The 23,038-nt window shown below is 37.8% G+C and overlaps 2 protein-coding genes across 2 annotated transcripts; one reads left to right on the forward strand and one right to left on the reverse strand.

Moving 5' to 3' along the window:
• Nucleotides 1–1,260: 1,260 nt before the first annotated feature.
• On the forward strand, nucleotides 1,261–2,460 carry LOC145003300 (mitochondrial import inner membrane translocase subunit TIM14-3-like). The gene is made up of 3 exons (XM_078962429.1): nucleotides 1,261–1,524; nucleotides 1,891–2,072; nucleotides 2,155–2,460. Exons 1-3 carry the CDS (start codon nucleotides 1,522–1,524, stop codon nucleotides 2,309–2,311), a joined length of 342 nt encoding a protein of 113 aa, XP_078818555.1. The 5' UTR covers nucleotides 1,261–1,521; the 3' UTR covers nucleotides 2,312–2,460.
• Nucleotides 2,461–5,934: 3,474 nt separating this feature from the next.
• LOC145001386 (uncharacterized) lies at nucleotides 5,935–8,592 on the reverse strand. The gene is made up of 6 exons (XM_078960758.1): nucleotides 7,679–8,592; nucleotides 7,415–7,600; nucleotides 7,087–7,323; nucleotides 6,788–7,005; nucleotides 6,442–6,708; nucleotides 5,935–6,349 (listed from the first exon to the last, which is right to left on the reverse strand). Exons 1-6 carry the CDS (start codon nucleotides 8,094–8,096, stop codon nucleotides 6,113–6,115), a joined length of 1,563 nt encoding a protein of 520 aa, XP_078816884.1. The 5' UTR covers nucleotides 8,097–8,592; the 3' UTR covers nucleotides 5,935–6,112.
• Between the last annotated feature and the right edge of the window lie 14,446 nt (nucleotides 8,593–23,038).

The following is a 23,038-nucleotide window of genomic DNA, read 5'->3' on the forward strand; positions in this document are numbered from 1 at the left end:
GGATCATAACTTTAGGACAAAACTGAAAGATTGGTCCTTATGGTATTCAAAAAACTTTAGATAGAGTCCAAAAAGTTTTCAACTTGCATGAAATGTCTAAAATCAAGTTTTTTTTTTTTTTTTTTTTTTTTTTTGGGTTTTTGATCCCTAATACACTTGAAAGTCTATGTTACCCTTTTCATTTCTTTTTCTATTTTCTTTATTTATTTTGATATTTAAATAACTAAAAATAAAAAATAAATACTAAAATCCTCTCTCTCTCTCTCTCTCTCTCTCTCGACACATTAGAGACAAAACACCCCCACCCCCACCCCTTTTTCTTCTTCCCCTGTTGTCATCTACCCCATCTCTTTAGCTCTCATTACAGATAAAGAGAACCTCACATCATTATCATCGTCACCAAAGCTCAATCCTTAGACCACCATTTTTGAGTAAATGTTTATCCACCTGCAAATCATTATTCCTAAAACGGGAGTTTAAGACCCACTCACCCACCTACAATTATTTTTCTTTGGAAATCAAATTCGAGACCCATCTATAATTTTTTTCTCACCGAAAAATCATATCTGACACCCATTTCTTACTGGTAAGACGTTGGAGGCATCTGTTTATTTTCAAGATAGTATTTCAGAGCCACACCCCCAACAACTACCTTTACCTCGTCTTATGTGGGGGATAATAACGAGGAAGAAAATCTTGTTGTGGATATGGAATCTACGGTGGAAGTTGGAGTGGCAGGATGGTGAGAATGGTGATGATTTAAGGTGAAACGACGATGAATAGGAAAAGGGGTCGGAGATGAAGAGATGGGGTCTCAATATTTTTTTTTCTAAACTCACCAAAACCAAAATCAATGTAATCTGATGTTGCAGCTATGATTTGCATATTTGTGGAGATTTATTTTGATTCTTGTATGGATTTACAAATCTTGAAAATCCAACTTAGTTTGCTCCTGAATCTGGGTTCCTTAGTGTGTGTATGTGTGAGAGAGAGAGATTTTAGTTTTTATTTTTTATTTTTAATTATTTAAATACCAAAATAAATAAATAAAATATAAAAAAGAAAAGAAAATGGTAAAATCCACTATTCATGTGTATCATTGATAAAATACCCTGAAAAACCTTGATTTGGACATTTCATGCAATTTAGAAACTTTTTGGATACTATCTGAAGTTTTTTAATACTATAGGGATCAATCTTGCAATTTTATCTAACTTTAGGCTTTATATAATAACTTGGGGAACAAGGAAGAAAGTGAGGCATCGTCTGGTCGTCGCAGCCCCCAAACTATTAACCCCCGATTTTACCAAAAAGAAAAAAACTATAATCTTTTCATCTATCATATAAGGATTTGATCATCTACATCATACGCATCTTCGATTCTCTACATTACAACGCATACCCAGTTCTTGAATTTGGTATTTGGGAGAAAATTCGAGATTCTTCGACGATTTTAACCCTATATCTGAAGAACTGCAAACCCAATTTAGGTTTCGATTCGTTCGCGCTCTGAGATACCCAATGGTTAGTCATCATCTTTACTCATTTCCACGTTACCTAATTTATCCATGCACGTGTGTGTTGTAGCGATTGAATTTAATTTTAGGCTCTATTGAGAATAAAGATTCATGTGGGCAAAATTTGTTCATACGGATAGATTAATTTTTCTATTCTCGTAACATAGATTCGATATAACCCTTTCTTCCCTGGTAACATAGGTTGGATTTCAACTTATACTTCAAAAATTATTGTATGATTTTAGAATTTAAGGTGGTTCGAAGAATGAAAACCTTCTAACAGTCATAAAAAGATCGAACTTTCTCGAAGGAAAATTAGGGTTTTGTTGATAAACAAAAGCCCCAATGCTAACCCTAACTCGTCCTCCACCAGGCGACTCCATTGATGACAGGACTTGCAGTTGCAGCTGCTGCTTATGCTGGTAGATATGGCATCCAAGCATGGCAAGCTTTCAAGGCTAGACCAGCTTCACCTGCTGCATTTAGAAAGTTTTATCAAGGTGGATTCCAACCTCAAATGACAAGAAGAGAAGCTGCTCTGATTCTTGGAGTAAGGTAAGTTTTTAATTCATATGAATCAGTTTTATGATGAATTAGTGTTTATGATGTGATGAATAACAATTGTTAACATGGATAGGGAAAGTACTGCAGTGGATAAGGTAAGGGAAGCACATAGGCGGGTGATGGTGGCAAACCACCCTGATGCTGGCGGCAGCCACTACCTTGCTTCCAAAATCAATGAAGCAAAAGAGATGCTCATGAGGAAGAGTAGCAACACAGGCTCTGCTTTCTGATCTACATCCCCATTTTTAACATTGGTTATACTTTAAACCTTTCATGTGTTCCTCTATTTCTGTATGATTCATGATTCATGGAATTGGATAGAATGTGATATGTGGAGTTTATGAATCTTGTTGTTATAATAGGCTATCACTTATTTTAATTGATTGTGGGAAAGAACTTAAGTCAAAGCAATAAACATATAAAAGTTATGATCTTAACTGTTTAATCTCCATTTATCACCAAAATTACAGCAGCAACAGTGACCAGGGGTAACATCCACAAGGGCAATTAGGTCAATTAGGGGCCAAGTTGGAAAAAAAATGGTATTTCCATCTTCCAACTTCCACCATATTCTTGAAACCAACACCATTGTGAAGGAGCAAAACAGACAACTGAAAAGTCAAAATCTCCGCATTCTATCATTTCTAGTCCTCAAGATCAACCAAACTGAGTTGGATCGTTTGTCATGTTGAGTTGGAAAATACAATGTCAAAATTGTCAAAATAAAAAAGGTAATATATAGCTGTCTTTTGTGCCTTTGAGCAAACATGAAAAGGTATGTGGAAAAATATAGTGTTTTTTGTGCCATTGAACAAACATGAAAAATCGTCAAAATTGAAAAAAATGAAAACATTGTGTCTTTTATGTCATTTGCGTTTGTTTCTTTTACGTAGGACGTAATATTTTTATATTTTAATTGCTTTGAAATGAGAAGTGGGACTGAAAATGCTCTTCCATGCCCCACAAAGATTCAACTTGAGATGGAATGCTTTCCAAATTCACATTTCTGTGAATTGATGGAGAATTTTTTGAGCCCATAGAGTTGAATCACTGATCCGATTATTGTCTCCGACTCTCCATAACCATTTTGTTCATAGAGCGAGATTGTTCGTGTCCATAGTAAACAAGCAAAAATGTGAAATGAAAAATATCAAACAATGAGCTTACTACACTTGGTATAGTTACTAACTTGAATTTGATCACTTGGTATAGTTACTAACTTGAATTTGATCATATATTTCATTAGAGTTTTATGATTCAGAATATAATTTCCTATTTGATCCATTTGAATTCCATATTCAAAGTTGTGATCACATGTATTCATTAAAAAGAATCAATTCAATATATTTCTTATGTATCTATAGGTGTTATGTTGGATTTGAATCAAATTTTGGATCAATCTATATTGATTGACTGTTTTTATTATGTTGTTTTTTACAACTAAATAGATATAATTAAAAAAAAAAAAAAAAAAGCAAGACCTTAGCAAGGAGCTAAGGTTAAAACGAGACAATTACACCAAAATGTTCAAAATTAGATTTTAGAGCCATAAATTCCAAGAAATACAAAATTTATGTTTCTAGTAAATAACCCAATTAAAAGTTAAAGCAACAATATCATCAAATAATTTTTGTCTAGGTCTCGTATGATCAAACACACATCTATTTTCGAAGCTCCAAATAGTCCACCAGGTAGTGCTAAAAATATCCTCCAACATCAATCTTTTACTATAGGACAAGTGAATCACTTTCAAGAAAGACTTGAAACCTCCAACCGATATCAACAAAGAGTTATCAATATCACACCATCGACTCACTTTGTGAATCAAAGTTTTTGCTACCCCACACTCCACAAATAAATGATCAACTCTCTCAACTTGATCTATACATATAAGACAAAGAGAGATCGAAATATCAACCCCTCTAAGCTGCAAGTTATCTTTGTTGGAGATGATTCAAGGAAAGTCTCCAATTAAAAATATTTACTTTAATAGGGAGTAACTTATTCCACCTTGTTTCTTCCATACCACGAGACAAAGTCAAATAATCACTTACAAACCTTATCTCTTTTGACGGCAAAGACAACAATATTAGCAATATCCCATACTCAAGCATCCTTGTTGACTCTAAAGGCAACATTATCCAAATCTTTTAACAACGCTGAGAAGTGTACCGACTGAGCTCGACCTCTTGGATCAGATCTCCATCTCTATTTACAATCACCATCTTCACGTTTATCTACAATGCGAAAATTAACATTAACATCAAGAGCTGCCAATCTCAGGTAAGTTACTCCTAAAACATCATTCCTAATTCATACATCCTTCCAGAAAAATGTATTTCTACCACCACCAACAGTTTTCTTCAGAGAAGATAGAGGGATAATTTGTCTAAAATGAAAATTCAAAATTAAATCCACAATAAAGGACCAAACACCTTTAACCGACAAACGTTTACCAAGATCTAACCCTACATTGTGACCATGAATAAATCTAATAATTCAAACCCATAACACATGTGGGTTGTTGACTATCCTCCATCTCGATTTTGACAACAACGCTTCATTAAAATCCCTCAAGCTTCCCACTCCAAATCCTCGATTAATTTTAGAGGCTAAAATCTACTTCCATTTAACCTATGAAATACATTTTTCATATTGATCCCCCCCCCCCCCCCCCCCCCCCCCCCCCAATAAACTCAACAACTTTAATTGGCATCTTAAAGAGCGAAAAATAATAAATACCCAAAGAGTAAGTACCGAGCGAATTAAAGTATACCTCCCTCCCACTGACAACATTTTACATTTCCAACCATTAAAATTTGATCTACATCTGTTGAAAATAGGCTCCCAACTTTTAATACGAGACATATTTAGATCAACCGAAACACCAAGATACTTACACGGGAAAAAACGAGCCTCACACCCCGCCTTTGCTGCAAAACCGTGAACCTCCAAATCAGTAACATTAACCCCAAAAATCTTTGATTTATGAACATTGATCTGAAGACCTAAAACCTCATAAAAGCATTTTAAGATTAGAACAAATATTTTAACATTTAGTCTTGTCCAAGCACCTATAAAGATGACATCATATGCATAAAGAATATGAGAAATTAGAAGCTAATTGACACCAAATTTAATAGGTGTAAACAACTCCAAGGTAATCCCATCAGATATAACGACATTTAGAGTCTCCATAATAAGAAGAAAAAAAGAAAATGAGATAATGAGTCTCCTTGTCTAAGACCTATCTCCAAGTGAAATTCCACCGTATGGCTTCCATTAACTAAAACCGAAGACTTTGACGAAACAAAGGAAGCTTTGATCCAAGAAATCCAGTTAGGACCGAATCCCATAAAATGCATCCACTTGTAAGAAAATTTCAGGAGACTGAATCATAAGTTTTTTCAAAATCTACCATCATGGTTTTCTTTTTCATTATTTTTGGTTTTGGCTCTTCCATTATGTTGTTGCTAGCAAACGCCACTATTTTTTACTCTTTCATATATTTTTTTTTCTTTTCTGATCCTTCAATAAAAAAATTCATTCTCTTTCATAAAAATTCAGAGTTCAAATGAGTATTAGTATTAGTTATTAACAAAACCTAATTCCACCAATCAAGTTCAAACAAGTTTTTGAATTTTGATTGAAAGAATGCATTAAGATATCAACTTTCAGAAAATTCTAAACGTGTAATACATTTATGATGAGAGTTAAAAGTTACAAAACACCATTTATTACTTGATAAAATTCCTAAAACGATTACATATTCCAGAAATTTCATCGCATGGGTTAACCCTCAGGATGCAATAATAAGACACAAAATAAACATTAGCTTTAAAACTTTAAACCATGCTAAAACAACCTTGTATTTGTAATTTAGACTTTCACCTACATGTGTTACATTAACATCGTCAAAACAGATGTACAGTTTGTTAACACATGAACAAGAACACAAACACTTTCTTCTTGCAAAACATAAACCTCTCTTAAACTATTAGAAACAACTAATGTAATGCTCTCTACCTTTCTTAAACTATACTTTTGTAATCAAAATGTTTTAATTCTTCTTCTACACTCCTTTCTAAAGGATCTTGATGATCATAGACTTCTCCAAAAAGAGTCGAAAGTAACATTCTATGACATTCATCACACAAGTAAAAGTAGGAAAAATGTCCTTCATTTGCTACTTTATGCACAATAGCACTTGGTATGACACGTGTCACATACTCACTCATCACACTCGGCACCACCAAATCCTCCATTCCCTATTTTCATTTTTCACAAAACAAAAACAAAATCATCACAAACTTCTCAAAATCATATTCCAAAAAAAAAAAAAAAAATCACAATCACAAACCTGCCATATATGAATCGGATCAAGAAATCCCACCAATTCACATTCCACTTCACTAGACAAAAACATAAACTGGTTTTTAAACCAATCAAACAATCCTCTCTCCTTGCATTTGTTTTCAACTTGTAAATCCCTCAAACTAAACCCCCAATTCGACACCTGTAAAACAGCTTCCTCTATAAAAGGTTTCACATTTCCTTGCCTAATCGACTCCTCCACATCTCTTCTCCAAAACTCTTGAAAACCCGGATCTTTGGTCAAATCTTGATCCTGTGTAAATCAAGAAAGTCAAACTAAACTTCACAAAACTTTAAAAAGCTGAATTTTTTTCTAAGTGAAGAACTCTCACCTTGTCTGAAAGAGATAAAGACAACCATTTATCAATTGGGCCATGTTTCCCAGATAGAAAAGTTCTTCTGTAAAAGAATTTAAGAAATCTTGGAAATCTTCGAGCTAAAAAGAACATAAGTTTCCTTCTTCGTGTCCATTTCTCCCAAATTCCTGATCTTTCTTCTTTTGTCATACCAGGGTCATATGGATTAACCATTGGTGCAAACATAGCTGCCCCTGTATATAATAATCATCATCCATAAATCATTAAATTTGTGAAGTTTTTATAAAGGTTTAGATTGTGAAAAGTAAACTTACCTGCGATTTTAGAAGGTATGTACTTTAGAGCTGCCCAAGTGTGGATAGCGCCACTTGAATAACCAAACACCCAGAATTTGTTGATTTCAAGAGCTTCTGTTAAGTGTAAAAGATCCATGGCTGATGAGTGAAGAGTCCGATTTGGGTGTGGATCGCTTTCCCCAAATCCAGGAAGATCATAAGTTACTAATCGAACACCGAATTCTTCCAGGAGTGACGATTTGATGCCTGGGATTCCTGTAAAACGAGAGTATCTTTAGTTCTTTATAACATTCATGGTTTTCGTTTATCTGATTACAAGAAACAATTGTTTAGTAATGATTTCTACCTGCAAGACGAGAAGAGAGAAAGGCGTGAGGTGCGATTAGTGAATATTCTGCTTTGTCGGCAGGAACTCCTTGTTCGTGATATGAGATGTTTCTGCCATCGGGAAGTAGTATCCGATTTGCGCTAGGAGGATGTGATTGAACAAGTGGAATCGGAGTGTTTTCGTGTTTGATGTTCAAACTCAGAACTGCAGGAGATAAGAAGAATGTGAATCGGAAAGGGGAAAACTTATTCTGATGTTTTAATGGAGTTAAAGTCGAATTACCTGAGAGAGCGACGAGGAAAACGGATAAAATCACCGGCCAAGCATGAACGGGATGACGATCCTCCGGCAGAAAATCATTCAAAACACTCAATTTTCCGGCAACCACTCTACACGGCCCTTTAGTTTTCTTCACTATGTAAGAATCATCGGTTAATACACTCTGTAAAACTACATCCTTACAACCTTTCCCTAATTCAATCGCTATTTCTCCCCAAGCTTTCACGAACCCTTTCATTTGATCCTTAAGGCTCTCGGATTCGGATTCCACTCTTTCCCCTTCCATCGCGGATTTCAACTCAAACGACGGCGTTGAGAGGCCACTGAGAGTGTGATCGTCACCGGTGTATCGTATTCCGGTGTCCTCCACAAGACTCGCTAACTCCTCCGTCCATGATTTCGGTCTCCCAATCTCCTCCATTTTTGTTTTTTTCTTCAAGTTCAGTGACTGCTTCACTACCACGTCAATGGCATCTTCACTTTCTAATTTCCGGATAGCAATCCGATATCAGATAATACCGACTCAAAATACAAGTATAGATAAAGACCAAAAGTATGTGTGCAGATTTGCTTCAATCAGAAGATAAACACCAAAATCTGAGTAGGAATGAGAGCTTTACAAGCGTGAAACTCAATCTAGGAATAAATTATACGAAAAATTGCATAAACCCTACGCCATAAAGGGATTATTCTCGCTTTTTGCTTTACGACAAAAATGGTACAGTATAGCATGACACCACATCACATATATAAACCGTCATTTCAGAGGTGGTCGGCGAATGGCTTGAGTATTGAAAACAAATTTCAAAGCTCATATGATCATAGGAAGCAGCCATTAATGGAGATTTCCTCGAGCTCCGATCTCCGTGCAAAGTTTTTTCTTAACTCGAAGTCTCTGTGGGATTGATATTGATTGAGATTTGATGATCTTCTTTTCGTTTTCTAGGTTTCTGGGGGTGGGGTAAAGGTCGGTGGTGGGGTCAGTTTGCAGGAGACGATGCATGTTCCGTCAACGGCGTACCTAGATAATATCTTTCTTTTCTTTTTCTTTTAATTTGTTTAAGAATTTACACTTTTGTTTATGTGTCTTATTTTTATACAATTTTAGTCCAAGTTATAAAAAGTTAACATTTTCAATTGTTATGATTTCAAAATCATCATGACTTGTCGTCACTTTTTTCCGTATAAAATAATCAATTTAACCCTTATCTTTTAGGGAAGTTTTATATGGATCATCTAAATTAGGACTGTCAAATATGTATCATAGAGAACCAACCAACATGCTACCAATCGAATCAAGATAGTTGGTTACCAATATGTTCGGTAGCCAATATGTTTGGTTGACAGTACCATACCAATTTAGTAAACTTGGTACGGTAACGATATTAAATTTTAAATATCACGGTATTACCGTACCAACCAATATATATATATATATATATATATATATATATATATATATATATATATATATATATATATATATATATATATATATATATATATATATATATAAACAAAATCATATTTTACCTTACAATCTTGATATTAGTCATTACACTTACTCAATAGTTATTATCATATTAAACTAAAAACTAAAAAGTTAATAAAATTCTTTAGTAACTAATATATTATTTTATTAATTTATATTATTAGACAATAAAGTTGTCTCATATTGTTATTGCGGATTTTTAACTATTACAATTAAAAAATAGATAGAATTTGATAATGTACCGTTACCATTCTGTACCAACCAAACTTGTTGGTAGCCAAACAAGTTGGTACCAATTTTACTTGGTACGGTACCGGTAGCAAAAAATTTATACCAACTAGAGTTGGTACGGTACACGGTCTGACTAAAAATAAATTGGTACCATACCATGTTGAGCCCTAATCCAAATTGTGTGACAATTTGTGTAATAATAAAAATAAATACAATAAAAAGAAAAAAAAAAACAAAATATAGATTAATTTGTCATTTTATATGTATTTAACGGAAGAGGTTAGCTGGTAATCGAGAAAATAACCAAACTTTATGGATTTTAAAATTATAACTTATAAGGATGAATTATGTTAGTTTTTAATAATGTTAACGATAAAAACAAAAAATTATAATTTACTCGTTTTTTTTATTGGCAAAATATATTAAAAATGAATGATCTAATAAGAAATTCTAATTGTAACGTCAGGTTTAAAATATAATAATAATTATTATATATTTTATTAAATATTTGAAATCGTTGGTTAAAATAATTGTTCTTCATATGTTTACAAGATAATATATATTTATCATATACACATTATATGAACAAATATTATGAGTATATAATATTTGTAGAAAAATCTTAATATAAAAAATATCGTTAAAACAACAAAATAACATTAAAAATAAAAAGATTATTAAGATAAATAATCTTAACGAAAGTTGTAGTAATCGCGATCAAGAACACATGGATATAAAGAAGGTTTAAATCTGATTTTGTGCGACAAAGTAATGATTTATCTAAGTTTCGCGTTTAACTCAATACAATAATGTGTGTTATAAAAAATGAACTGAAGGTAGGTTGCTTTTTAGCCTAAGTGATCTAAACGAAAATCATAGTAATCGTAATTACAAAAGCATGCATGACCGAGGTTGTAGTCTCAATTAACAATAACCTTAAAAACTCACTAGATAGCTAGGGTAAGTAAGAGTCAAATGTACGAGGAGTTTGTGGTTAAACTTTATGTTAATATAGTCGATGGAAAAAGTACTACTTGCAAATGCCACGAAATAAAATTAAACCAAATCTAAACTAAATAGATAGAAACTTTACGTTGCAAATGGTTGTTAAAACAAATACTATGAATGAGAAAACAAGATACTTCCGGTTTAATTGTTCATATAGTTGGAAAAACACGTTTTTCTTCCCTTAAATTCCAGTTAATTACCTAAACATAATTAAGATTCACTCACGTGCAACAAATAATTTTGAGCACACAACATGTTATTCCAACCAGTTATCTTACTCCCTATGTATAATTAGATTAGGAACAACTGTGGTTTGGCGATAATGTGTCTTACGATTACAAATTACAATGTTGAGCATATAATACCACAAATTCGGAATAATGTATGTAGGTTTAAGCAATCATCTTAGTTCCCGAACTACTTGAATTCAAAATGATTAGTGCATTAACAATACACTATCTTAGTTGCAATATCATAACTTTAAATATTAATCATAACTTCAAGCATGTAATAATAACTAAAATTGATTAGAATAAAAGTAATAATCAAAACTAATGGGTTTTGAGCATAACATACAATCCTATGTGTGTATGCAACCCTAAATAAGATATACGTTTTCTCTAATTGAACATACAATATGAACAACCAAGTGTAAACCCTAGATCTCTAAGGAATAATCAAAAATCATATAAGAAGGGTTATAATACATACCTTTAAGATTGTCATTGTAAACCATCATGAATCCTTTCTTGAAAGATCTTTGGTAGCAAGCGCCACAAGTGTCGCGCCTTTAATGGATCACAAACAAACCTAGCAACCAAGGAAAACTATATATAGAGAGAGAGAGGGGGGGGGGAGGAGGAGGATGAGGAAGAAGAAGAAGAAGAAGAAGAAGAAGCCTAAATTTCGTCCAAGGCACTTAGAAAGAAGTCATGGCCGAAATTCTACCCTAAGGAGGGTTTATATAGGTGTTAAGAAGGTATTGGATTAGGTAGGTATTTCCAAGATAACCCTAATCCCTTTACTTCCTCCCTAAGGCATCCAAGACACCCTTAGAGCCCAACGAAACCCTAGGAGCAGTCTAGATTTCGTTCCCACCTCTTTAGGGAGGTCCTATAATTGCCTAATGCTTAACTATTGAAGATTGTCACCTTTAGTCCCTACAAATTTAATTAATTCCTTTAACCCTAAAATTAATTCCAAATTAATTTATTATTAAAATATTAATTAGACAATATGATATCTAATTAATATATTATATCTATAATACATTAATAAATCATTTATTTTGATTTCTAGTTAATTTATTAACCAAGTAATAAATTAATAAATCATTATTCTCTCTCTAAAATCTATCATATTCAATTGTCAAGTTTGAAGCAACCCAGAAGGATTGTGCTACTATCAATTCAAGTACAAACCAATTATAGTTATAGGCTTAGACACCTAATACAATAGTCTCCTACTTGGATAAGTCTAATAACTATAACTGCCAGTATAACTACCAAATTGATCAGCAAATTGTAGCTACCAAAAGCCGTTGTCGAACTCTGACCCGGTCAGTGACATGTCCTTAGATAAGTGATCAAATATTCCTCCATTCTATAAGATATCGTATGAACATGATACATGGATTATAATCAATTTCTCTGTCCAAGATTTGTTTTCCGATTTCCGATTTATGACGACTGATATCAGACTACTAATTGAACACATTAATTCAGTCTAGGGTTGGCCAAGCGCTTTAAATGTCATCATCAAATCATCGAGGGGCTCACAAATATCGCTTTTTCTGTCAGGGCAAAAGGAACGGATAAACTTCGACTTATATGATTGCACTATTCACTCATCAAATCACACACAACAATATATTTTATAACATCAAGTTACTGATGCGTTCACGTATTATCAATACGTAACTGATTCGTAAACAACAACTCATATATCTCCGTTGCAAGAATATAATATATTATCTTCTCAAAATTACTCATGATAAAATCCTTGAAGTAATTCGTTGAACATGGTTTAATCCAATACTTAAATCTTCATTTCAAAAGTACTCATAAATACTCTAGCAAACCATTGCTATTTCTAACCCCTTATACAATCGACAGTCTGATTCATGACAATCTTAATTCACTACTTACTTCCAAAAGTATGATTGATTGTGGACGTTTGAATAATCCAATTATTCGGGAAGTAAAACATGCAAAGTGAAACAAAATAATAACCTAATTAACTATAGTCTCAAAACTATTGAAATAAAACACTTTGTAACGACCCAAAATACGACCCAAAAATGTTTGTATTAATATTACTAAAAATCACATCATCGAATGTCATATATAATAAAAACCATGGAATGAATAACTCAAAAGTCATAGTAACTGTCTCAAAACAAAACTGTATCAATCATATCAAAATATTTGAATAAAACTCCCAGGATAAAACTGAAGTTGTGGTGTGTGTGAGGCCATCAACCCGAGCGCTTCCCCTTGCTAGCGGAAGTACCTGAAACCAAAACTGAAACAGTAAGCACAAAGCTTAGTGGGCTCCCCCAAACTACCACATACCATACAATAACATATAAACAACTATTAGGTCTGGCCCACTGCATCGGACCGAAGTCCGGAACTAACCAGGGCCTTGCCCTCTGCATCGGACCGAAGTTCGGAAACTGCATTGGATCGAAGTCCGGAACTAACCAGGGTCTTGCCCGCTGCATCGGACCAAAGTCCGGAAACTGCATCGGAACGAAGTCTGAAATTGACTGGGACCTTGTCCCCTGCATCGGACCGAAGTCCGGAAACTGTCTGAATATAGCATAGCATAAACATATCAACTAGCATGAACACATATGTTGCATACTGCATCGGACCAGAGTCCAGAACACATAACACAAAACATACTTGAATCACAAAGACATCAAGCACTCTAACTACTGCATCGGACCGAGGTCCAGAACTACTGCTAACTAAACGGTTCGGCATTATGGCCGTAGACCCATTCCTACTGGAAGGAAAAACTCACCTCGTAACACTGGCTGCTGAGAGGCTAACTCTAAAACTGGCTGACTGTTGCTCCGAAACTGTCCGACTACAAATCCCAAAAACACTAGATCAGGTACTGATAAATGCCCTTAGGGTGAAATGGTTATTTTACCCCTGGTCAAAGTCAACTTCCAGTTGATCAGACTCGCCGAGTCAGGGCATAGACTCGCCGAGTCCCTCCATCACTAGATCTGACTCTAACTCACCGAGTCCCTTCCTCACTCACTGATTCACCCTAAACTCTCAAATCGGGGAAAAACGGGGACTCGCGACTCGACTCCTCAAGTCTAAACAACTCGCCGAGTCCTAAACATGCAGATTCCATACAGTCGATTCTAATCCACTTCAGTGCATCCAACCCGTAGATCTAAGCTCCTGGAATTATCTGAACATGTAAAGTTGCTAACTTTACGTGTAAACAAGAAGAAATGAAGCAATAACACTCAAACTTTACTATTATGGGGGTTAATAAGCCAAAACAAATCCATGGCTGCCAAAAGGTGATTTCCTTGGACTTCTGAAGCTTAAGAGAGGCTAGATATGAGATATGACTCGGTCATAAGGATTTATCACAAAGGATTTGAGGTTTTTGAGCTTAAAATGAACAATTTTGGGGACAAACTAGATCTATTAGATCAATAAGCAAGATGGAAACTTTATTACCAGAAAAGATGACCAAAAATGAGTGTATTATGGATCTACTTCTTCTTCCTTGAGCTCTTCAACCTTCTTCTTCTTCTTCTTGCTCCAAAATGCACCAAAAGTTCCTTCACAAGGAAAAAATCACTCACTCACACTTCGAGGAGGCTATGGTTTGATAAGGAACGCTCTGAGGATGATGGAGGCTGGGTTGGGGCGAAAAAGGTTGTTTAAATAGGGTGCAAACCCTTGAAATTAGGGTTTCATCCAGATAGGCAGACTCGCCGAGTCCCAGCATGTGGACTCGTCGAGTAGCCAACTTAAATCGCGTAAGCATCCCATCTCTACTCGACGAGTCGGGCTACTGACTCGTCGAGTACCCCTTAAGAAATGAAAAATACTTTATTTAAATCACATACCAGAAGTGGGGCGTTACAACTCTCCCCCACTTATCTTAGACTTCGTCCTCGAAGTCTGCTGCTGCTGAATTTGAAAATAACTCTGGATAATGCTCCCTCATCTCCCTTTCGGTCTCCCACGTCCATTCTGAACCTTTTCAATGCTGCTACTGCACCTTCACTAACTGAAACACCTTGTTCCTCAAGGTCTTCATCTTCTGATCTAAGATCACAACTGGTCTCTCGATATAATTTAGGTTGCTATCAACCTGAATATCCTCCAAGGGTACAACTGCTGACTCGTCCACCAAACACTTCCTCAGCTGGGAAACATGGAAAGTGTTGTGGATCTGGCTATGCTCTACCGGAAGATCCAACCGATAAGCAACCCGACCCACCCAGGACAAAACCCTAAAAGGACCAATGAACCTGGGGCCCAGCTTGCCCCTCTTTCGAAACCTAATAACACCCCTCCAGGGCGATACCTTTAGCAGTACCATGTCGCCCACCTAAAATTCCAAGTCTAAACGCCTCCTATCGACGTAACTCTTTTGCTGACTTTGCGCAGTCTGCAGTCTGCTGCGGACCTGTTGTGGTCTTGAGCACCACCTCAGTGCTCCCGATGACTCGCTGACCGATCTCGCCCCAAAAAATTGGGGTCCTACACTTCCTCCTGTAGAGCATCTCGAAAGGAGGGCGGTCAATACTAGGGTGGTAACTATTGTTATACAAAAACTCTGCCAATGGGAGATACGTATCCCAACAGCCACCGAAATCTAAGACACACGCCCGAAGCATGTCCTCGAGAGTCTGAATTGTCCTCTCGCTCTGCCCGTCCGTATGAGGGTGGAAAACGGTGCTAAAATGAAGACAATTCCCCCTTTTGTCATGAAACCGCTTCCAAAACCTGGAAATGAATTGGACGTCTCGATCTAATACTACTGATACAGACACTCCATGTCGTTCTACTATCTCGTGCACATAAATATCGGCTAGCTTCTCAGCCGATATACTCTCCTGGATCGGTATGAAATGCGCACTCTTGGTCATCCAATCCACCATAACCCAAATCGAATCGACTCCACATGCGGTCCTAGGAAGCTTAGTGATGAAGTCCATAGTGATATCTTCCCATTTCCACACGGGAATGTCTAATGGTTGTATCTTGCTGTGAGGCCTCTGGTGCTCCGCCTTGACCTTCCTGCAGGTCAAGCATCTCTCCACGTACAAAGCTACGTCCCATTTCATGCAGGGCCACCAATAATCGGTTCGAAAATCTCTATACATGTTCATCACCCCTGGGTGGATGGAGAAATGAGATTTATGAGCCTTGTCCATCAATACCTGCCGTACTCTACCCCAGTATGGTACCCATACTCTCCCATAAAGGGTAAACAATCCTTGACTATCATAATCAAAGGAAGCCACTCGGCCCACAATCCACTCACACTTCTGCCTCTCCTCTTTCAGGCCCTCAACCTGTGCTTCTCTAATTTGCTCCAACAAGGGAGTAATCACAGTCATCCTCAAAAAAATGTCTCTGATCGGGGCTGCAACCGCCTTGCGGCTCAGGGTGTCGGATACTACATTGGCCTTACCTAGATGATAAAGGATCTCACAATCATAATCATTTACCACGTCTAACCATCTGCGCTGCCTCATGTTCAAATTCGGCTGATTCATGAGGTACCTCAAACTTTTGTGATCCATGTAAATGGTAAAATGAACCCCATAGAGGTAATGTCTCCAAATCTTGAGGACAAACACCACTGCCCCCCAGCTCCAAATTATGCGTCGGATAGTTAGCCTCATGATGCTTGAACTGTCTAGAGGCATAAGCTATCACATGCCCTCGCTGCATCAACACTGCTCCCATCCCTGTGATCGAAGCATCACAGTAGACTACAAAGTCATCCACTCCCTCTGGCAGGGTAAGAATCAGTGCCTCACACAATCGTTGTTTGAGGGTCTCAAATGTTGCCTGCTGCTCAGGCCCCCAGCGAAACACTACCGACTTCCTAGTCAGTTGGGTGAGCAGAACTGCAATCTTGGAGAAATCTTGAATGAATCTCTGGTAGTACCTTGCCAAACCTAGGAAGCTCCGAATCTCAGATGGAGACCTCGGGACCTCCCACTGCATCATAACCTCTATCTTATCCGTATCTACTAGTATACCCTTCTTGTTGACGAGGTGCCCAAGGAACCGCACTTCACGCAACCAGAACTCACACTTGGAGAACTTCGCTAAAAGTATCTCCATCTTCAAGTTTTCTAGAACCTCCCTCAGGTGCTCCTCGTGTTGCTCATGAGTCTTGGAATAGACCAAGATGTCGTTGATAAACACTATCATAGACCGATCCAACATCGGTCTGCACACACGGTTCATGAGATCCATAAATATGGCTGGAGCGTTGGTGTGCCCAAACGGCATCACCACAAACTCATAATGACCATAACGGGTCCTAAAAGTAGTCTTCTGCACATCTTCACCTCTGACCCGCATCTGATGATAAGCGGAGTGAAAATCGATCTTTGAGAACCAAGATTCTCCCTGAATCTGGTCAAATAAGTCATCTATCCTCGGAAGTTGGTAACGATGCTTCACCGTTACCTTATTCAACTCCTGTTAATCTATGCACATATGGTGCGCCCTATCCTTCTTCTTCACAAACAGGATCGGGGCTCTCCAAGGTGAATTGCTCGGCCTGATACGACCCTTGTCTAGCAGCTCCTGCAGCTGCGTAGACAACTCTTGCATCTCTGGAGGAGCCAATCGATTTAGTGCCTTTGTTATCGGAGCTGCACCAGGAACCAAGTCAATCCTGAACACAACCTGTCTGTCCGGAGGTATCCCAGGAAAATCCTCCGGGAATATGTCCGAGTAGTCTCGTGTTACTCTCACATCTTCGACTGTCGCCTTGCCCTTATCCCGGACATCTAAAACATAAGCGAAGAACCCCACACAACCTTGTTGAAAGTAGCGCCTCGCTCTCGCTGCTGAATAGAGAATCGGTCCGCGCTGTGGCCTCTCACCCTGAATCACTAACTGTCCCCCACTGGGAGTGCGAACCCTCACTAACTGCAGTTCAAAATCAATCACTACCCCATTGGGGCTCAGCCAATCCATGCCTACTATAACCTTGTTCCATCGCAGAGGAATAGGAACCAGGTCTACCGAAAATTGCTCATCAAATAACCATAGCGAACACCCCTTATGCACTCTCGCGACCCTGACGGTCCTGTCATCAGCTATCTCGACCTCAAGTGGACAATCCAGCTCCCTCGGAGCTCTGCTAAACCTCTTGTTAAGCGCAAGCGAAACAAATGATCGGGTAGCCCCCGAATCAAACAAGATTGTAGCTGAAATGTTGTTCACTAAGAACGACCCTATATAAAACATATAACCATAAGAAACAATTTATAACAATAGAAAAATGAAAGGAAGATACATACCCGTCACCACATCAGGAGTCGCTCGCGCCTCCTATGCCGTTATCTGAAAAACCTTACTCTTCACCACTGGCACCTCACTCCGGCCCTGACGGCCGTGTGTAATCCTCAATGTTGCAGGGGTAGGTGCTACCACCTTCCCTTCTGCTGTCAAACTCTTACACTAGGACTTTTTATGTCCCCTCTAATTGCAATGGGAGCAAATCAGATCAGATGCTGTGGTGGTGGTGGTAGTAGCTGTACAATCTCTGCTCATATGCTCGGTCTGGCCACACTTGTAACAACCGGGACTCCCTGCCTTGCACGCCCCGTCGTGCAATCTTCCACACTTTCCACAACAACTGTGGCCCTGCTGTCCTCTAGATCTGTGATATGATACCTTGGGCTTTTTGCCCGAACTCCCAGTACCAGATGCCGCCTCTGGCTTCCTCTTCTTCTCCATCTCTAAATCAATCTCTCTCACGAGCCCTAGCAATCATGTCATCCAACGTTTTACATCTGGACCGGCTCACAAATTAGTGGATATCACTCCGCAACATCTCATGATAACGAGCCTTCTTCATTTCCTCATCAGCTGCGTACTGAGGAACAAGAAGAGCCCTCTCCCTAAACTTGGTGTTAATCTCTGCCACTGTCTATGTAGTCTGAGTAAGATCCTAAAACTCCCTGGCTAACTGTTGCACCTCAATAACCGGTGCAAACTCGGCTCCGAACCTGGTAGTAAAATCAACCCAAGTCATTGCATCAAGAGCTGCGTCATTCCCAATGACATGTCCGATCTCCTCCCACCAATCTCGTACCCTGTCCTTCAGAAACCAGGATGCTAGTCTGACCTTGTCCCCCTCGGGACATCTGCTAGTGTGAAATACGTTGGCAACATTTGCCAACCATCTAGTACTCGCAATGGGGTCCCGCGCCCCATGATAGTCAGAAGCTCCACAAGCTTTGAACTCCCTGAAAGTGAGTGTGCGTGACCCCATCATGGTCGCGACCTCAGCACTGAATGTGCTCAACCTCTCATCCATTAGCTCCAAAATACCCTCATTGATCGAACCAAATATTACAGGAGTCTGCTCAAGTATGATATGAGTAATCTCTGAAGAGAAAAACTCCCTCGTCCACTCATCCAAATACTCGGCCCCCGAGCCTGATCCTGATCCCTCACCGGCACCTGAACTGCCGCCTGCTGGTCTAGGGCGTAAAACCACCATTCTTAAAACACATTAATTTAAACGTCAGAAACACTGATATATCTCGAGGGATCGCTACTACTACAGGTTAGCTGGTCTCTCCTCGACCTTCCTTGATTCAAGTACGGATCCTCTGCTTTCAGTAGTACGGGCCCATACTACATTCCACATCTATCCGTACTTTCCTCAAGAACTATGTTAACCCCAACAAGTCACTACTACTGTTACTCTCATCCTAGGCTTACCCTAGGGATATCTCCGACTCAATCCAGTCCTTAGCTGATGAAGGCCTCCTTGTAATGCAAATTAGTCATCACCTGAATACAATCACATGTGACAAGGCTCAGATAATCCTTCGAGTAAAAGACTCGTCCCCACAACGGTTAGACTCAGACAAGAGCTGCACAGTAGGGCCAAATCCAACACTCTGAGATTATTCAACCCTGATCACATGTGATGTGGCGTATTCACCTAATGGCTAACTCCCATCACCCAGAGTCCCAAAGAGCACAAAGCAAGCAACATTCGGACATAGGAACTACTCAAGCAAATCTATTCTCATCACGATCAACTGTACTAGCATACAATGCTAAGCTCAAACTATCAGGCATAACCTAAACATGCTATCCTACTACTATCTGCTAATTACTAGCATGCAATTCTCATAAAGCTAAAACACATAAAGCATGCACATAAGGCATCATTCCTAGATCCTTAGTCCTATTTTAGCATGTTGTTCTACTGAAACTAAAACTGATAATCATAACATAAAACTGTATGGGTAATTTGGGAGTACCTACTTGAGCTCGGCTGATCGCATGCACCACACCCTTTTCTCGTTTTCAAAAACTCTTTTCTTTTTAAGTTTCTTTTTCAAAAATTCTTTTGAAAACATTTTTCTTTTGAAAATCTTTTTACCATTTCCTTAGTTTGAGTCCAGTCACACCCACAAGTGTTCCTGAATCCCTCAAACCAAGGCTCTGATACAAACTTGTAACGACCCAAAATACGACCAAAATTTTTTTGTTTTAATATTACTAAAAATCACATCATCGAATGTCATATATAATAAAAACCATGGAATGAATAACTTAAAAGTCATAGTAACCGTGTCAAAACAAAACTGTATCAATCATATCAAAATATCTGAATAAAACTCCCAGGATAAAACTGAAGTTGTGGTGTGTGCGATGCCATCAACCCGAGCTCTTCCACTTGCTAGCGGAAGTACCTAAAACCAAAACTGAAACTATAAGAACAAAGCTTAGTGAGCTTCCCCAAACTACCACATACCATATAATAACATATAACAACTATTGGGCTTTGCCCACTGCATCAGACCGAATTCTGGAAACTGCATCAGATCGAAGTTCGGAAATAACCAGGGCGTTGCCCTCTGCATCGGACCGCAATCCGGAAACCGCATCGGTCCGAAGTCCGGAACTGACTGGGACCTTGTCCCCTGTGTCGGACCGAAGTCCGGAAACTGTCTGAACATAGCATAACATAAACATATCAACTAGCATGAACACATATGCTGCATACTGCATCGGACCAGAGACCGGAACACATAAAACAAAACATACTTGAATCACAAAGACATCAAGCACTCTAACTACTGCATCGGACCGAGGTCCGGAACTACTGCTAACTAAACGAGTCGGCATTGTGGCCGTAGACCCGTTCCTAACTCTAAAACTGGCTGATTGCTACTCCGGAACTGTCCGACTACAAATCCCAAAAACACTAGATCAGGTACTGATAAATGCCCTTTGGGTGAAATGGTTATTTTACCCCCGATCAAAGTTAACTCTCTGGTCAAATTCAACTTTCTGGTCAAAGTCAACTTCCAGTTGACTGGACTCGCCGAGTCAGGGCATAGACTCGCCGAGTCCCTCCATCACTAGATATGACTCTAACTCACCGAGTCCCTTCCTCACTCACTGATTCACCGTAAACTCTCAAATCGGGGAAAAACGGGGACTCACGACTCGAGCCCTCGATTCTGAACAACTCGCCGAGTCCTAAGCATGCAGATTCCATAAGGTCGATTCTAATCCACTTCAGTGCATCCAACCCATAGATCTAAGCTCTTAGAACTATCTGAACACGTAAAGTTGCTAACTTTATGTGTAACCAAGAAGAAGTGAAGCAATAACACTCAAACTTTACTATTATGGGGGTTAATAAGCCAAAACAAATCCATGGCTGCCAAAAGGTGATGTCCTTGGACTTTTGGAGCTCAATAGAGGCTAGATCTGAGATATGACTTGGTTATAAGGCTTTATCACAAAGGATTTGAGGTTTTTGAGCTTAAAACCAACAATTTTGGGTACAAATTAGATCTATTAGCTCAATAAGCAAGATGGGAACTTTATTACCAGAAAAGATGACCAATAATGAGTGTATTCTGGATCTACTTCTTCTTCCTTGAGCTCTTCAACCTTCACCTTCTTCTTCTTGCTCCAAAATGCACCAAAAGTTCCTTCACAAGGCAAAAATCACTCACCCACACTTCAAGGAGGCTATGGTTTGATAAGGAACGCTTTGAGGGTGATGGAGGTTGGGTTGGGGCGAAAAAGGTTGTTTAAATAGGGTGCAAACCCTTGAAATTAGGGTTTCATCCAGACAGGTAGACTCGCCGAGTCCCAGCATGTGGACTCGTCGAGCAGCCAACTTAAATCGCGTAAACCTCCCATCTCTACTCGACGAGTCGGGCTACTGACTTGTCGAGTACCCCTTAAGAAATGAAAAATACTTTATTTAAATCACATACCAGAAGTGGGGCGTTACACACTTGTTATTTAATCACCATATTAATTAAACTTTATTATGGTCCTTCCTTTGTGAAAAAATCAATTGGACATAATTGCAACGATGCTCATATCACAATTCCATATCCTTATTACAATTGTAAGAATTCCAAAATCTTGTCACCACTAAATGTGTAAAACCCGAAATTAAATATCCTTATATATAGTGAGTTTTGAACATTTTAAAATTTCAAGGGTTTAATCTTCTAATAAATTAAACTTTTAATTTAATTAAATTTAAACCATATATGGATTTATTAATTATCCTTTAATTAAACATTTAATTAAATTATCAACAAAATCCATAAGAATATAATTTAGGGTTTACATTTTAATTATCCTTTAATTAATCGTTTTGTATGTTGGTTTATGTAGAAATCAGAGATTGTTGTGGTTTACCGATAAGATTTTGGATGTAATCGGAGAGTTCGTTGGTTCGCTCCAAAAAATGGAGTTTCCTGTTGAACTTTTATATATATATATATATATATATATATATATATATATATATATATATATATATATATATATATATATATATATATATTGTAACGCCCGGGTTTTCAGGGCTAAGCATTTTTGTCAATATAATAGTCTAGGTCAACTATTGTAACTCTTTTTGAAGTAATAAATATGAAATATTTGAGTATTATGTGAATTATGTGTGTTTATGTGTTTATTATTTAATTATAAATGTATAATTAATAAAGAATAAAAATGAGCGTCAAAATTAAAGTGTGAGATAATCCCGATATCTCTACATAAAGTTGTAGAATATGTCCCAAGGTTTCCGTGCATATAAAGAATGCCGAAATCCGAGCTATAAAGAAGAAGTTATGGCCCGCCGAAGTTTTACGACAAAACCGGCACGACACCGGGAGACGTAAATAGTGAATTTACGATAGAAGACTTTTTAGCCTTATCAATCTAAACAAAAGTCATAGAATATATAAAACTAAGAACATCAATAAAAAGAACGCCCAAATCTGACTTCGTATGAAGAAGTTATGATTTTTCTAAGATTCGGCTTAGCAGTGCACGGCCTGAAACTCGAATTTTAGTTCAAGCGGTTTTTGGCTTACGCAACATAAA

The sequence above is a fragment of the Lactuca saligna genome, chromosome 6 (assembly GCF_052625555.1).
Source record: "Lactuca saligna cultivar CGN05327 chromosome 6, ASM5262555v1, whole genome shotgun sequence".
Classification (NCBI taxonomy): domain Eukaryota; kingdom Viridiplantae; phylum Streptophyta; class Magnoliopsida; order Asterales; family Asteraceae; genus Lactuca; species Lactuca saligna.

Excerpts from the sequence above, each read along its gene's own strand:
- LOC145003300 (XM_078962429.1), top strand. Across the intron at positions 2,073-2,154 it reads GCTCTGATTCTTGGAGTAAG|GGAAAGTACTGCAGTGGATA; the intron begins GTAAGTTTTTAA and ends TAACATGGATAG.
- LOC145001386 (XM_078960758.1), bottom strand. The coding sequence starts at position 8,096 with ATGGAGGAGATTGGGAGACCGAAATCATGGACGGAGGAGTTAGCGAGT. Across the intron at positions 7,324-7,414 it reads TCTCTCTTCTCGTCTTGCAG|GAATCCCAGGCATCAAATCG; the intron begins GTAGAAATCATT and ends CTCGTTTTACAG. Across the intron at positions 7,006-7,086 it reads CATACCTTCTAAAATCGCAG|GGGCAGCTATGTTTGCACCA; the intron begins GTAAGTTTACTT and ends TATTATATACAG.